The 14,499-nt window shown below is 40.6% G+C and overlaps 1 protein-coding gene across 3 annotated transcripts in view; it reads right to left on the reverse strand.

Moving 5' to 3' along the window:
• LOC131255428 (aminoaldehyde dehydrogenase 2, peroxisomal) overlaps positions 1–14,499 on the reverse strand; it is a 71,191-nt gene that overhangs the window by 26,370 nt on the left and 30,322 nt on the right. For all 3 annotated transcript variants that reach the window (XM_058256131.1, XM_058256132.1, XM_058256133.1), the window contains one exon: positions 13,873–13,986. In XM_058256131.1, coding sequence (XP_058112114.1) covers positions 13,873–13,986 — 114 coding nt within the window. The remainder of the gene's footprint in view (positions 1–13,872; positions 13,987–14,499) is intronic.

The following is a 14,499-nucleotide window of genomic DNA, read 5'->3' on the forward strand; positions in this document are numbered from 1 at the left end:
CAATAAGCACCTAGGTGACTTGAACCTCGAAACCTTGAAGCCCCCGCCATATCAATTGGCAGATCACCCCGATCGTGAAGGTACCATCTGTTTGTTTGTGCACTGCTCCATTTATGAGATATACCACGAAGAACCCGAGAATGCTAGTGCACGAAGAACCGCACATCCACACTAATATGGGCTGGGGGCCATAGCCCATGGGCAATTCTAGAAAGCTCATTTCACATCTTAGTATGATGTAGGGACATGTGATGACCTAATCCTAGATGCATGTATAATTAAGTTAAAGAATGTTCAAATAAATACACCAATTAACTAACCGTTTCCAGTCAAAGGGATTAGGTAAATTTCAAAACAAAGATGAAGTCATTCCGTCAGGATCATGCCCCTTAGCATAAAATCGTGTAAACAATAAAAAGGGAGGACCTAGGGATATGAGGATATCCCAAATCTAGCATAAGTCAGTCCATAGTCAAGTTTGGATATGATTCTATTGACTAATCATCCCTCTTTTCCATTCAAACTAGAAAGGGGATATCCAAAGAGAAACGAAAATTGGTGAAGAATGAAGGGTTCGAGATGAAGAAGGTACAAGTCATTTTGTCGTCAAAAGAAAAGGAGGATGATTCTTACCTTTTCCTGCACCTTAAAGATCTAGAAAGAAGGAAACCCGAAATCAGGGTGGAATCCTCGACACCCAAGGGCCAATCCTGAAACCTTAATCTTTTGAATAAAGAGGAAGAAAAGAGAAGAATTTTTATCCATTTAATAATAATTAAAATAGGGTTTCTCACAACATATACGCTATGGAAAAGTAAAAGTGCACTAAAGCCCTTGGAAACAAGAAAAATAACAAAAAAAGATGAAAAAGTAAAGAAAGTGCAATAAAGCCCCTGAAATAAGGAAAAGAATAAAAACGCCTAAAACTAAAACACCCGTGTGGTAGGGTGTGAAATCCGACCCATAGATCTATGATCAGGGTGCGGTCATGCCGCTCCTACACTCGTAGCCTGTCAGAAAATGGGTCCGATGAACCTAACGTCTATCCACATCAACTCCTCCGCTCCAGTACTCTGTCGGCAGGTACACTCTAAAGGGTGCACCACTGATGTCAGCATCATAGTAGAATGTGTCAACACTCTCCACCAACTTAACCCACACATGACGATGATGTCATAGTCCACTCACCATACATGCATCACATGCACATGACACCTCACACCACATGCACATGCTCCATGTAACACCTCACCTATACCTCTCCTTATGACACATCACCCTCCCATGCATGAGCAATGGCCATGCAATGTCAACATACCCTACTAACTAGCTAACCTAAGTAAGTTAACCTCTCCCTCTTAACCAAGAGTTCTCTCTACACAAAAGGGGATTAACCATGGTGGTTAGCCATTTCTAGCAAGAAAAATTCCAACAAATGAGGGGGAAAAGGAGAGTGAGAGAGGACGTGGGCCACCATTAGAGAGGAAGATCCAAGCCATCCAACCTTAAAGGTGGTTAGATTCATCCCTTGTATCTCTTCCATTCTTTTCTTTTTCTATATAAAAGTGGGCCCCACCATGGATTGTGGTGTTTGGGTGGCCCAGACCACATCTAAGTGGGCCACCCCTTTGAGGAAGCATGGGAATGAAATCCACCATTGAATTCACATGGAGGCCCACTTCAATATATGTGTTTCAACTTGATTTCCTTTTTTGTGGTTCTGTTTGTGGGTCCACAAATATCTAATTAATCCCAATTTTTATGTGATGATAGACTTGATATGGTAGGATACCATGTGCTTTCTGCATACATCCAACATTAGCATAGCATATCTATGCATGCATTCCTGGGAAGACGAAGAACGGGAACTATGGCATCCTATGGGATTAAATAGATATTGTGGCCCCCGTGTTAGTCATATTGCGTTCCCCCGTGTTGGTCGAGTGGATTCATATGATGAATTGTTATTAGGCCCCCATGTTGGCCAAGTGAAATATGTGATATGATATTGCTACCCCCATAGTGGTCGAGTGGATTCATATGATGAATTGTTATTAGGCCCTTGTGTTAGCCAAGTAAAATATGTAATATGATGTTAGGCAATCGTGTTGGCCAAGTGAAATATGCGATATGATATTAGGCCCTCGTGTTAGCCAAGTGAAATATGTGATTGGGCACTCGTGTAGGCCAAGTGAAATATGTGATATGATATTAGGCCCTCGTGTGGCTAAGTGGATTATACGTTATATTATATGATTGTTAGGCAGCCCATCCACGCGTTGAGGTGACGGGACCCAAGGTTTTATGATGTGCATTGCCAGGCAACCCATCTATGCAATGAGGTGACGGGACCCAAGGCATTGAAGTATTGTATTACCGGGCAGCCCATTGTACGCGATGTGGTGACGGGATCAAAGTTTAGTGATGTCTATTGTCAGGCAACCCATCTACGTGATGATGTGACAGACCCGAGGTGTTGCTAGGTGGCCCATCGTATTTCGCCAATGTGGTAGCAAGACCCTAGTATAGATATTGGGTGACGGTCCTCGTGTTGGTCTAACTGAATTCGTGGATGATTCGATCTAGACTTGGAACCATACAGACGCCTCGGGGGACGTAGGAGTAACCTTCTCATGTGTGAAGAAGCCCAATTTTCGTAGTTTAGGGAGGCTATTAGGTCCCCAAGGTACGTTATCTAACAATTACTGCAATTGGCCATTGAAAAGCCCCATGTCTTCATGTGCATACATGTTGGGAGCAAGGGAGAGTGTGGCAAACCTACCGTAGGGGAACAGTGAATTGCACCCATCCCCTGATTCTTTCAGAAGGGATGTGAGATTGTCCTAGACGTTATCATGTGGGGCATTTGGAAAAATGGTGCACCGCATGCATCTATACATTTGCACGGATGTTACATTCCATCCGCATCCATTCATACATTACTCATTCGGGTTGGTAGATGTGCAACTAGACTATCAAGTGCTTATACATAGTGGCTAAGATTTCGATTAGGTATAGAACTAACCTGAGATTAGGGGTTTACAACCTTGAAACTTGCAATCCAAATTAGGTATGTGAATAGCTTGGATAGAATTTCTGTGTCGGACCCCACAACTCGTGAAACCTCGCACAACTATCCTGACCACCCCATGTGTTGGTTATATTAACTACTTATTATAACATGATGATAACATCCTTAATTATTTACCTCCTATATGTGGTTACTTGCACTTTACTCTGTTTAGTTGCAAATGTTATTTGATTATGATATGACATGATTACTTGCACTATACTATGATCTGGCAATGTTATGCCTTTGTTTTGGCTATGTTATGCCACCATGATAGAACTACCCACTGAGCTTTCGTATCTCATCCCATGGCTTCCTCTTATACTTACAGGAGGGACTCGCTAGTGATGACAAGTAAGCGCAACTTCCTTTGGTTTTCTATTTCAGCAATGTATTGTTATTTTGAAATATTGAGGAATGTTTCTATTTCAACAATGTATTTTTTTTTTGTGGACATATATATATATATATATATATATATATATGGTCTCATATCTTTTGTTATTGCTAATGTCGAACTTGACTACCATAACCATTCAAAAGAAAATTTTAGAGTCGGAACTAGATTCAGAGTTTGGGAAGTTGGAGAGCCCGTTCGCAGAGTTTGGGGCATGACACCAGCACTTCCCAAAATTCAAAATGGAGTCTCAATCGGCACGACCCATAAACTGCTAAAAACACCCATCTGAAACCTAAGGATACTTCTTTGAACACCAAAGAAAATGAGTATCTCCCCCTCCAACAATCCTCTTTGCGACAAATATTTGTATTCCACACTATCATAATACCTCTTGTTCAACCTAACGCATCCAAAGCTTCCCATTCTTTATTCTTCCCCCAACACAGTGAGCTGATAATATTTTGATCTATCCCTTGCATCCTAGAACGTTGTTAATTGAATTTTAATATTTCTGCACACACTTTTGATTTGGCCTCGCTTCTGTCGAACCCCCCTCTCTCTCTCTCCACACACACCACGCACCATATCTCTAACACCATTGGTATCTGAAACATTTCCATTTTGCTAGGCTGGCAACCTACCCGTTTCTTCTACAAACTCAAACAAGGCCACATAATCCTCTATTCCATCACCAAACATTACTCTCAATAGTTGTGATATTTCCATTGTAAACATTTTTATACGTTTCATGCCTTGGGCCATAGACATTTTAGGTTTCTGATCCCGACTCAAATCACTTATTGCACTTTCCCCATCAATATCCTTCGGAGCCAAGGCCACTTCTTCTCTGAACACTACCTAACGCTCGATTGCTAGCGAGGTCACCATTTCTGGATCCTCTATTTGTAGATTTCCCCCTGGACCAATAACCCCTTGCCGCGACTAGATAGTCTTTCTTGCCACTACCGACATGAAGAGATTTGGATTCTGACTTGTGTAATCATCGTCCAATGAGGGGGAATCATTGCCAAAATCAGTGTACGGAACTAATTGAGAAGCTACAAAGCTATGCCACCTTAGAATTGATCTTCATTGTTGATCATTGTGTACATTGTTCCCTAACCCCGTTTCTTCCTCTATTAAGGCCTTCGAAAACTGATCCCTGGAGCCAGAGAACCCTTCTAGAGGAGCTTTGATTGGATTCCCATGAAGAGTTGGTCTATGATTGAAGAATTGAGCATTTAGGATCAGATTTTGCTTCCAGCTCCTCTGTTAGCTGTAACCCGGTCGTAACCTTCATAAGTGTCTTGATCGGGATATAACTGTTCATTTGAGTCACACGTGCCAAAAGTCAAGTGATTTTGATCACGTGTAAAAGGCTAAGGAACTTCTGCACATGAACCAACGTTTGCACGTTTGAGGGATGCGATATCTTTACTCGATCAAGCCACTTCCCATCGCGCTCTCTTTCTTTAGCATTAATTTGGTCGTCAGAGAATGCCACATGTCGCACCTCCATTCACTCTTTCATCAAATGACACTCTCTACAACACCTTTGTGCAAACCAATAGGGGTTCCCACGAACTTGTTATTCCATTCGGTACTCATGAGGAATATTTCGTCTATATACCCTCTTCTTCGTTCTTATTGACCGCCATCCACGATGCATTGTTGGAGAGCCTGTTCACTGAGTTTGGGGCATGACACTAGCTCTTCCCAAAATTCAAAACGGAGTCTCAATCGGCACGACCCATAAACTGCTAAAAACACCCATCTGAAACCTGAGAATACGTCTTTGAACACTAAAGAAAATGAGTATTTCCCCCTCCAACAATCCTCTTTGCACCAAATATTTGTATTCCACACTATCATAATACCTCATGTTGAACCTAAGGCTTCCAAAGCTTCCCATTCTTTATTCTTCTCCCACCATAGTGAGCTGACAATATTTTGATCTATCCCTTGCATCATAGAACCCTATTATTTGAATTTTAAAATTTCTGCACATTTTTTTAAAAAAAAAATCTCCACACACATCATATCTCTAACACTTTTGGTGTCTGGGCTAACAGCCTACCCGTTTCTTCTACAAACTCGATCAAGGCCACATTATCCTCTGGTCCATCACGAAACGTTACTCTCACTAGTCGTGATATTTCCACTGGAAACTTTTTTTATACGTTTCATGCCTTAGGCCATAGACACTTTAGGTTTCTGATCCTGACCCAAATCACTTATTGCAATCACCCCGTCAACATCCTTCGGAGCCAAGGCCACTTCTTCTCCGAACACTACCTGACGCTCGATTGCCAATGAGGTCACCATTTTTGGATCCTCTATTTGTAGATTCCCCCCTGGACCAATAACCCCTTGCCACGACTGGATATTCTTTCTTGCCACCAGTGTTCGAGTTGTCGGTATCGCTACAAGTTTCGCTGGCCAGAGATAAAGATATAATATCATTATCGCCGATAATATCGCTGATAACCGGAAATGCGGAGAAAAATGCGAAAACATGGAGATAACGATGAAATTTTTTAATGAAACTTCAGGACATGCCTAAATACATATATTTGTATATTTAAAAATTAAAAATTTGCAAAAAAAAATACATTAAATAATAAGTTTTCATTTAATGGGGCCAAAAAAGCATACGTTTCCATAAAAAATTACTCTAATAATAACCACAGTAAATTTATCTAAGTTTCAAGTGGACCAAACCATATGAAATAGTGGGAATAATGATTTCCACCATGGAAATCTTCATAGGGCCCAGTGATGTTTATTTGTCATCCAAACTGTTCATAAGATCACAGGGACATGGATGAATAAAAATCAGAAATATGGCCCTCAAGAATTTTTCAATGGTAAACATTCAATTCACATAGTTTCATGTGTGGTCCACCTAAGCTTTGGATATGCTTCATTATTTGGTTGGTGCCTTAAAATCATTTAATAAAATGGATGGACAGAGTGGATCAAATACATAATTACGATGGGCCCACTGAGTTTACTCAGTATGCAATCCACTTCCGTTGTAGTTTTTATGAATCCCAAAATTTACCTAGCTAGGTGGGTCGGGAGGCGGAATGGCTGGTGTACATCACACCAGCTATTGACGTAAGCAAGTTCTGTGGGTTTGATTATGAGGTATGTCTTATATCCAAACTGTTCATCCACTTGAAGAGCTCGTCTTAAGGTTTTAAACGAAAAATAAGACAGATATAACTATCAAGTGGACCACACTGCAAAAACCAGTGGAGGATTGAACATCTACCATTGAAACCCTTAAACCCTTTTTGGGGCTACAGAAGTTTTGGATCAATATGAAAATTGTTTTTCCTCTTCATTCAGATATTTGTGTTTTTATGAACAGATTGGATGCAAAATAAACGTTATGATGGGCCCTGCAAATTGTTTAATGGTGAAAATCATTATCTCCGCTGCTATCTATGGTGTGGTCCATATAATCTTTGGATATAGTTCATTTTTTGGATAATGCTTTAAAATGAACTCTAAAAACAGATGAACGGTATAGATATAATAAATACATCACTGTGGGGCTAATATAACTTTGATCTCCTTTGAATCGTTCGTACAACTCGGAGCTCGAGTAGCGTCGGTGCTCGTCTTCGCACGACACGTACTTACAGTAGCTTTATAGCTGGTGTGAGGTGGACGTGGATTGCCGTTAATCCAAGCTGTTAATCGATTTTCTCAGATCAGTTTAAGATATGTAATTAAAATTGAAGTAGGTCCACAGCTCCAGTGGACCACACTGGAGGAAGCTGCAGTGATAATGACACCCACCATTGAAACCTTTCTAAGGGCCACCGTGATGTTTTTTTATCATCCAACCTATTAATAAGGTCATGTAGACGTGGATGAAGTGAAAAAACAAATATCAGCTTGATCTGAAACTTCTCCAGCTCCCGAGAAGTTTTTAATGGTGGAAAATAAATCCCCACTTTGTGGTCCACTTAAGGCCTGTAACTTGCTCAGTTTTTGGATCATAACTTAAAATGCAATCCGCGCCCGGTGTGAGGTACACCAGCCAATCCGCTTCCCGTGCATCCCTAACTGTGGGACCCATTATAAAGTATTTACCTTACATTTGCACCGTCCATCATATATGATGAATTATTTTAGTGCATGATACGAAAATGTACCAGATTCAAATCTTCAATGGACCACACCACAGGAAACTGTGTGAATTGAACGCATATCATTAAAAACTTCCTGGTGGCCACAGAAATTTTAAATCAAGCTGATATTTATTTTAACCCTTCATCCATGCCTTTTTATATTTACAAAAAGGTTTGATACAAATAAACATCACTGTGGGGCCTAAGAAGGTTTCAACAGTGAAAATCATTATTCTCATTGTTTCTTGTGGTGTGGTCCACTGGGGTTGTGGATATGATTTAATTTTTGGATTTACACCTAAAATGAACTAGAAAAATGAATGGACGGCGTGGATAAATCACATACATTCAAGGTGGGCCCAGAGAGTTTACTCAGTACGCTGAAGCGTACCATGCGCGGTCTGCTTCTGTAGGTCTGAGGCATAAAAGACAAAAAAAAAAAAAAAAAAAAAAAAGAAAGAAGAAAAAAAAATAAAAGAGGTTTTTTCGTATGCGAAGAGGGGTTTTCGGCGGAGGGGGGATTTTCGACTGGCTTTCAAAATCCTATGATTTTTCGCCGAAAATCTTCCAATCGAACGAAGAAAAGGGAAAATTTCAGATTCCTTTACCTCCGTCGAAGACGAGCTGTCGATTTCTGCCAGGTTCTTTTCTTCCGAGTTCCGATCAACCATCAGACAAGGTATTACCGAAATCAAAGGTTTTTTTTTTTTCGATTTTTTTCCTTTTTACCTATTTTGTCACAAAAAATCCAAAATTATCAACAATATTGCCGATATTTCGCCGATAATCCAAAGAGAAACGAAAAAGGGGGATTTCGGTGTTGCTAGTCTAGTGACACCGATATTATCGGCGATATTATCGACATTTCGTCGACAATGCGAACACTGCCTGCCACTACCGACATGAAGAGATTTGAATTCTGATCTACGTAATCATTGTCCAATGGGGGGGGGAGGGGGGGATTATTGCCAAAATCAGTGTACGACACTAACTGAGAGGCTACAAAGTCGCGCCACCTTAGAATTGATCGTCGTTGTTGATCATTGTGTACATTGTGCCCTAACCCCGTTTCTTCCTCTACTGAGGCCTTCGAAAACTGACCCCCGGAGCCAGAGAACCCTTCCAGAGGAGCTTTGATTGGACTCCCATGAAGATCTGGGGTCTCTGATTGAATAATTGAGCATTCAAGATTAGTTTTTGCTTCCAGCTCTTCCGTTGGCTGTAACCCGGTCGTAACCTTCATAAGTGTGTCTTGATCGGGATATAACTGTTCATTTGAGTCACACGTGCCAAAAGTTAAGTGATTTTGATCACATATGGATCTTCTGCACAGCGTTTGCATGTTTGATTGTGGCAATATCTTTACTCAATCAAGTCACTTCCCATCGCGCGCTCTCTTTCTTTAGCATTAATTTGGTCATCAGAGAGTGCCACGTGTCACACCTCCATTCACTCTTTCATCAAATGACTCTCTCTGCAACGCCTTTATGCTGACCAATAGGGGTTCCACATGAACTTGTTATTCCATTCGGTACTCTTGAGGAATATTTTGTTTGTATATATATCCTCTTCTTCATTCCAATCGACCACCATCCACAATGCATTGTATTCTCCACCATCCTCTATAGATTGGTCCTACTTAACCACCTTGACAAACACCTTCGCATTGTTGATTCTTAAGTTGATTGATTCCAAAAACACATAGATCTTCTTCTTTCTGATCTGCATCCTTACAAACCACAACTCTTCACTGTTATTCGTCTGAGGATCAACAGACTGCACAGCCCCAATGCATTCTCCAATTTCCTTGAAGATGTCATTCATCCAAAATTCCACTGGAATATTCTAGACTCGATATCAGTGCTCCTCCCAGCCAAACACAAACCATTCTTCCCATTTCTAAATCCTTCTCACTGCATCATACCGACACCCTTTACAGGTGAAGAGCACTATATCATGTGATCCTAGGAGCTTAGAGAGACTAAGAAAACGTTCTTTTGGAGACTCGTAACCAGTGTTTAAATTATCGGCGATATCATCGAATTATCGCCGATAATTTCGGTATCGCTGGAGTTCCGACACCGAAACTCCCTTTTTTCGTTTCTCTTCCTAATATCGCCGATTTTGCGGCGATTTTATCGATTTTTTGTGAAAAGTCCAGTTGTCAGCGAGAAATCGCGGGATAACAACAGCAAACAACCCATTTTCAATGATAAAAGGACCGAGCGTTGCGTAAATACGCAAATACCTGTAGAAGAGGAGGACCAATCGTAGAAGAGGATCGATGAACGGAAATTGCGGTGGGCCAATTGATTGATCGGTGTGCCGTAAGTGCCATCCAATCTCTACTTTCCACTTTTTTTCTTCGAATACACAAAAATTTCAAACCTAAAGATGATTTCGGCGAAGAATCTGCTGAAGATTAGGGACTTGGAGAGACTTTCTTTCGAAAATTAAGGGTTTCGAGGGTTCCCTTCTGAAACCCTCTTTCGTTTCGAAAACAGCCTCACGAGGCTTTTTACGGGTGCGGATTGGCTAATTGACAGGTTGAATAGCGAGACTACTACTGAAGTGATGTCACCAAGTTCTGTGGGCCCCACCATGATGTATGTTTTGTATCCACGCCATCCATCCATCTGGAGAGATCATTTTAGCATAAGATCCAGAGAATGAGTCACATCCAAAGCTCCAGTGGACCCCACCACAAAAAATAGTGGGGAGAGTGACACCACCATTAAAAACTTCTAAAGGCCACAAAAGTTTCGATCAAGCTGATATTTGTGTTTTCCCTTCTTTAATGTCTTTGTTAACTTTTGAACAGGTTGGATTTCGATAAAACATCATGGTGGGCCTTAGGAAGGTTTCAACGGCGTACATCACGGTGTACATCAATCTTCCCGCTATTTTCTGTGGTGGGGTCCACCAAAGCTTTGGATCTGCCTCGTTCTCTAGGTAATGCCTTAAAATAATATCTCCAAATGAATGGACGTTCTGGATACAACACGTACATCATAGTGGGGTCCACAGAACTTGGTGACGTGTAGCGAGTCTCGCTACTCAACCTAGCATGCGAAATCAGATTGCGTATGCTCTTGAGTAAACTCTGTTACGCCCACCGTGAATGTATCTGATCTATCCACGCCGTTCATCCGTTTTTCCATCTTATTTTAGGGGTTGAGACCAAAATTTAAGCATACCCAAAGATCAAGTGGACCATACCATTGGAAACAGTTGGAATAATAACTTCCACCGTTGAAACATTTCTTAGGCCCACAGTGATGTTTATTTCTCATCCAACCTATTCATAAGATCACACAGACATGGATGAAGGGAAAACACAAATACAAGCTTGATCCAAAACTTCTGTGGCCCCCAAGAAATTTTCAACGGTAGATGTTCAATTCACACTATTTCTTATTGTGTTCCACTTGAGGTTTGGATATACTTCATTTTTAGGCTCAAGCCCAAAAATTATCTATTAAAATGGATGGACGGAGTGGATAAAATACATAAATCACGGTGGACCCCATAGAGTTTTCACAGTACGCTTAGCCTACTGAGTTACTCGGTACGCAATCCGCTTCCTTTTAGCGTGGTGTGCGGGCGCGAGTGAGTGGCGTGTGGACGTCACCAAGTTTTGTGGACCCCGCCATGATGTATGTGTTATATCCACATGGTCCATCCAATTAGCGAGATCATTTTAGGTAGTGAACCCAAAAATGAAGCAGATCCAAAGCTAGGGTGGACCACACCGCCAAGGCAGTGGGGACAATGATTCGTGTGGTGTGGTCCATTTGAGCATTGGATATGCTTCATCTTTGGGATAAAGCCTTAAAATTATCTTGTAAAATAGATGGATGGGGTGGATAAAATATATAAATCACAATGGGCCCCACACATTATCATGTAAAATGACATGGATGGGTCGATGTTATGTGGGGCCATCATAATGATAAATATTTTATCAATGTCGTCCATTTATTTTGATAGATAATTTTAAGGCATGAGTCCAAAATGAGACAGATCTACATGACTGCATCTCAGGTGGACCACACTAAGGGAAACAATGGTGATTAAATGCCCACCATCAAAAACTTCATAGGGCCATTGTAATGGTTTTTTTTTTTTTTTTTTTCCATCCAACCTCTTGATTAGGTCACACAGATCTTGATGAAGCGAAAACACGGTTTAGATTATGTTAGAATTTGCTACATGTACCATTTTCAAATGCTACGTATCAAGTGTCATATGCAGCCAGAGTATCAAATACCACACCGATTGGATAATCTAATCCATCCTTGATTTGGCATCTTTGAGTTCATTTACTTTTACATGTCTTAATTACTGTATGCTAGCTGCATTTGTGTTATATAAACTCATTTTGGTTACTATTTGAGTGATTTCTTATGACAACACATGCCTTTTGGCCCCCATTAAATGGAAACTTCTAATTTCATGCATTCTTTTTCAAATTTTTTCATTCCTGAATATGTAAATATATGTATTTAGGCATGTCCTGAAGTTTCACTAAAAAATTCCACCATTTTCTCCATGTTTCCCCCTTTTTCCCTGCATTTTCGGTTATCGGCAATAACGATATTATATCTTTATCTCCGGCCAGCGAAACTTGTAGCGATAGCGACAACTCGAACACTGCTCGTAACTACTATATCTTCTTCTCCAATCCGTCTACAGTTTTGGATTAGCTTGGCCACCATTTCTTCTTCCTTTAAACTAGATTTAATTGTAGCAATAAGAAAGAATAGAAAGGTCTTCAAGGAATCATCTAAGACCTTGTTGATACGCACTTCCGGCCCTTCTTCCGTAAACAACCTCCATACCCATTTCTCTACTAAAAGGTCCCCTTTCTCAGGCACCTTAGCCCCTTCTTTGGGATGTTCATCACTACCTCTTTGTAGGACCTTCCAAATCCATGTTTGATGACATCAGCATCTGGCCCTGTGAAGTTGATGTTGGTTCCCTGAAAGTTGTCGTTCTCTTTTTCTTGTTGATTAACTTCCCTTGCTCCTTCCATCTCTCCCCTTCCATATTCTTACGCTCCGGGCCATAACAAACTCTCTGAACTCGAACTTTAATGCCTCCAAAGCTCTCCCCATTCAGTAATTGAATTGCCTCTTCTAGTCCATCCGAGCTCATCCAAAAAAAGGTGAAGCCCCGGAGGTCAATAGAGTTTCTTTCTCAAGGTACAACAACCTCCATAACTATTCTGGCCTGTCCGAACACTCTTTCGAAGTTTATTGGCTGCCACCTTGCAGGAAAACTTTCGATAAACGAGGTCGGATATTCCAATAACCTTGTTACTCCCCTCGTTCCAAAACTTCTCTGGCCACCCTTTCTGTTGTAAACTATCTCCCATTTTTCCTAGTGCTTGTTCTCCCCCCACGGTCCCAACAAAGTGAACCTGCTTCCCTTTCCCTTCCCTTCCGGTAGCATCTGTACTGGCTGTGAACACCCACCTGATTTTTCACACCACGTGTTCATTCCTGGCACCTGATTTTTCCCGACGCAAGATAATTTAACTAAAAAGAGACCTAAATATAATTTATCATAATGTGGAATCAACCCACAATAAAAGCAATTTGAATCACTAAATCTGGCAGTTCTTCACAAATTAAGGTATGCAACTGAAAAATGCTTGACCTAGACCGAATTTAAGATACATGAAGATGCATGCGAAATTGGAAATGTCTACAAAATTGAACTGCATGATTTGCATCTATTGGGAACCTCACAAGGTGGACCAAACTACGCTGAGCTAATTTGTGGACCTACAGCTATGGCTTAACTTGTACTCCATGTGTAACTCCCGGGCATACAGTGACAGACATCTAGTACCATCTTACTCATTAAAAAAGTAAACCAATAAATAAGAAATTCCTTATAGCTTCTCAAGGGTAAATCTTTCTTTCGATTTTTACAGTTGCACAATTTGTCAACAGTCAGAATAGACATGTTAGCATACTCAAGCTAAAGATTTGGAATAAGCTACATCTTCATGTCCTCCCCTAATTCTACTTATTTCATTTTTTCTTGGCAACATGTAAATGAATGACTTACTAGAACAGTACAAAATAACAAAGTTCAGAGAAACAAGAAGGTAATGGCAAATGGAATCTAGTTTTGTCAGCTAAATCTATCAAGCTTTTGGTCAAGGTTTTAGAAGGAATAGAGGAGTCTTAGAATGAGAAACAGGGATGAATGACTACATGTAGTAACTATTTAAACAGATCAGATACCTGCCCTTCACTAACAACTGGGCCAAGCCTGCAGCCTTCTTCCAAAGGATCTGAAACTTTGATGTTTTTGGCCCAGCTAGCTAGCTTCTCCTGGAATTCCTTCGCAATGTTTTCCTATAACATCAATACACATCAGTGTTAACAGGGAAGGCTGGGAAAAGAAATATAGAGAATACAATTTTTGCAGGAAGTGAATAATACAGAGAGAGGGCATGAGGGATTGGCAGGCATCAATGTTGGTCATACAATGTTGGCAGGTGTCAAAAATCACATCAATTGAATGATTTCAACTCATACAATGTTGGTCATTTTTACTACAGACGTCTATTTTACAAGCTATAGATAGCAGGTTTGACATCCTTCAATGAAGAGTTTCTTTAGAATGATAAACAATCCCTGGTGGGGCTCCTTGAATAGATGTTTCGAGTAGATGATTAGACTTATTTATATCTGCTTGATTTTGCCCATCCATTTTTTGCAGCAGATTGTTTATTAGCTCATCCTATTAGCATGGTTGTTTCATTGCCGAGAATCATCTAGAATGATTGGACAGTCAAGATTGATTTCTTAAGCTCAGGATTTAGCTAGTTATATTAGAGAGAGAGAGAGAGAGAGAGAGAGAGAGAG

This window comes from Magnolia sinica, chromosome 9 (assembly GCF_029962835.1).
Source record: "Magnolia sinica isolate HGM2019 chromosome 9, MsV1, whole genome shotgun sequence".
In the NCBI taxonomy this organism is placed as follows: domain Eukaryota; kingdom Viridiplantae; phylum Streptophyta; class Magnoliopsida; order Magnoliales; family Magnoliaceae; genus Magnolia; species Magnolia sinica.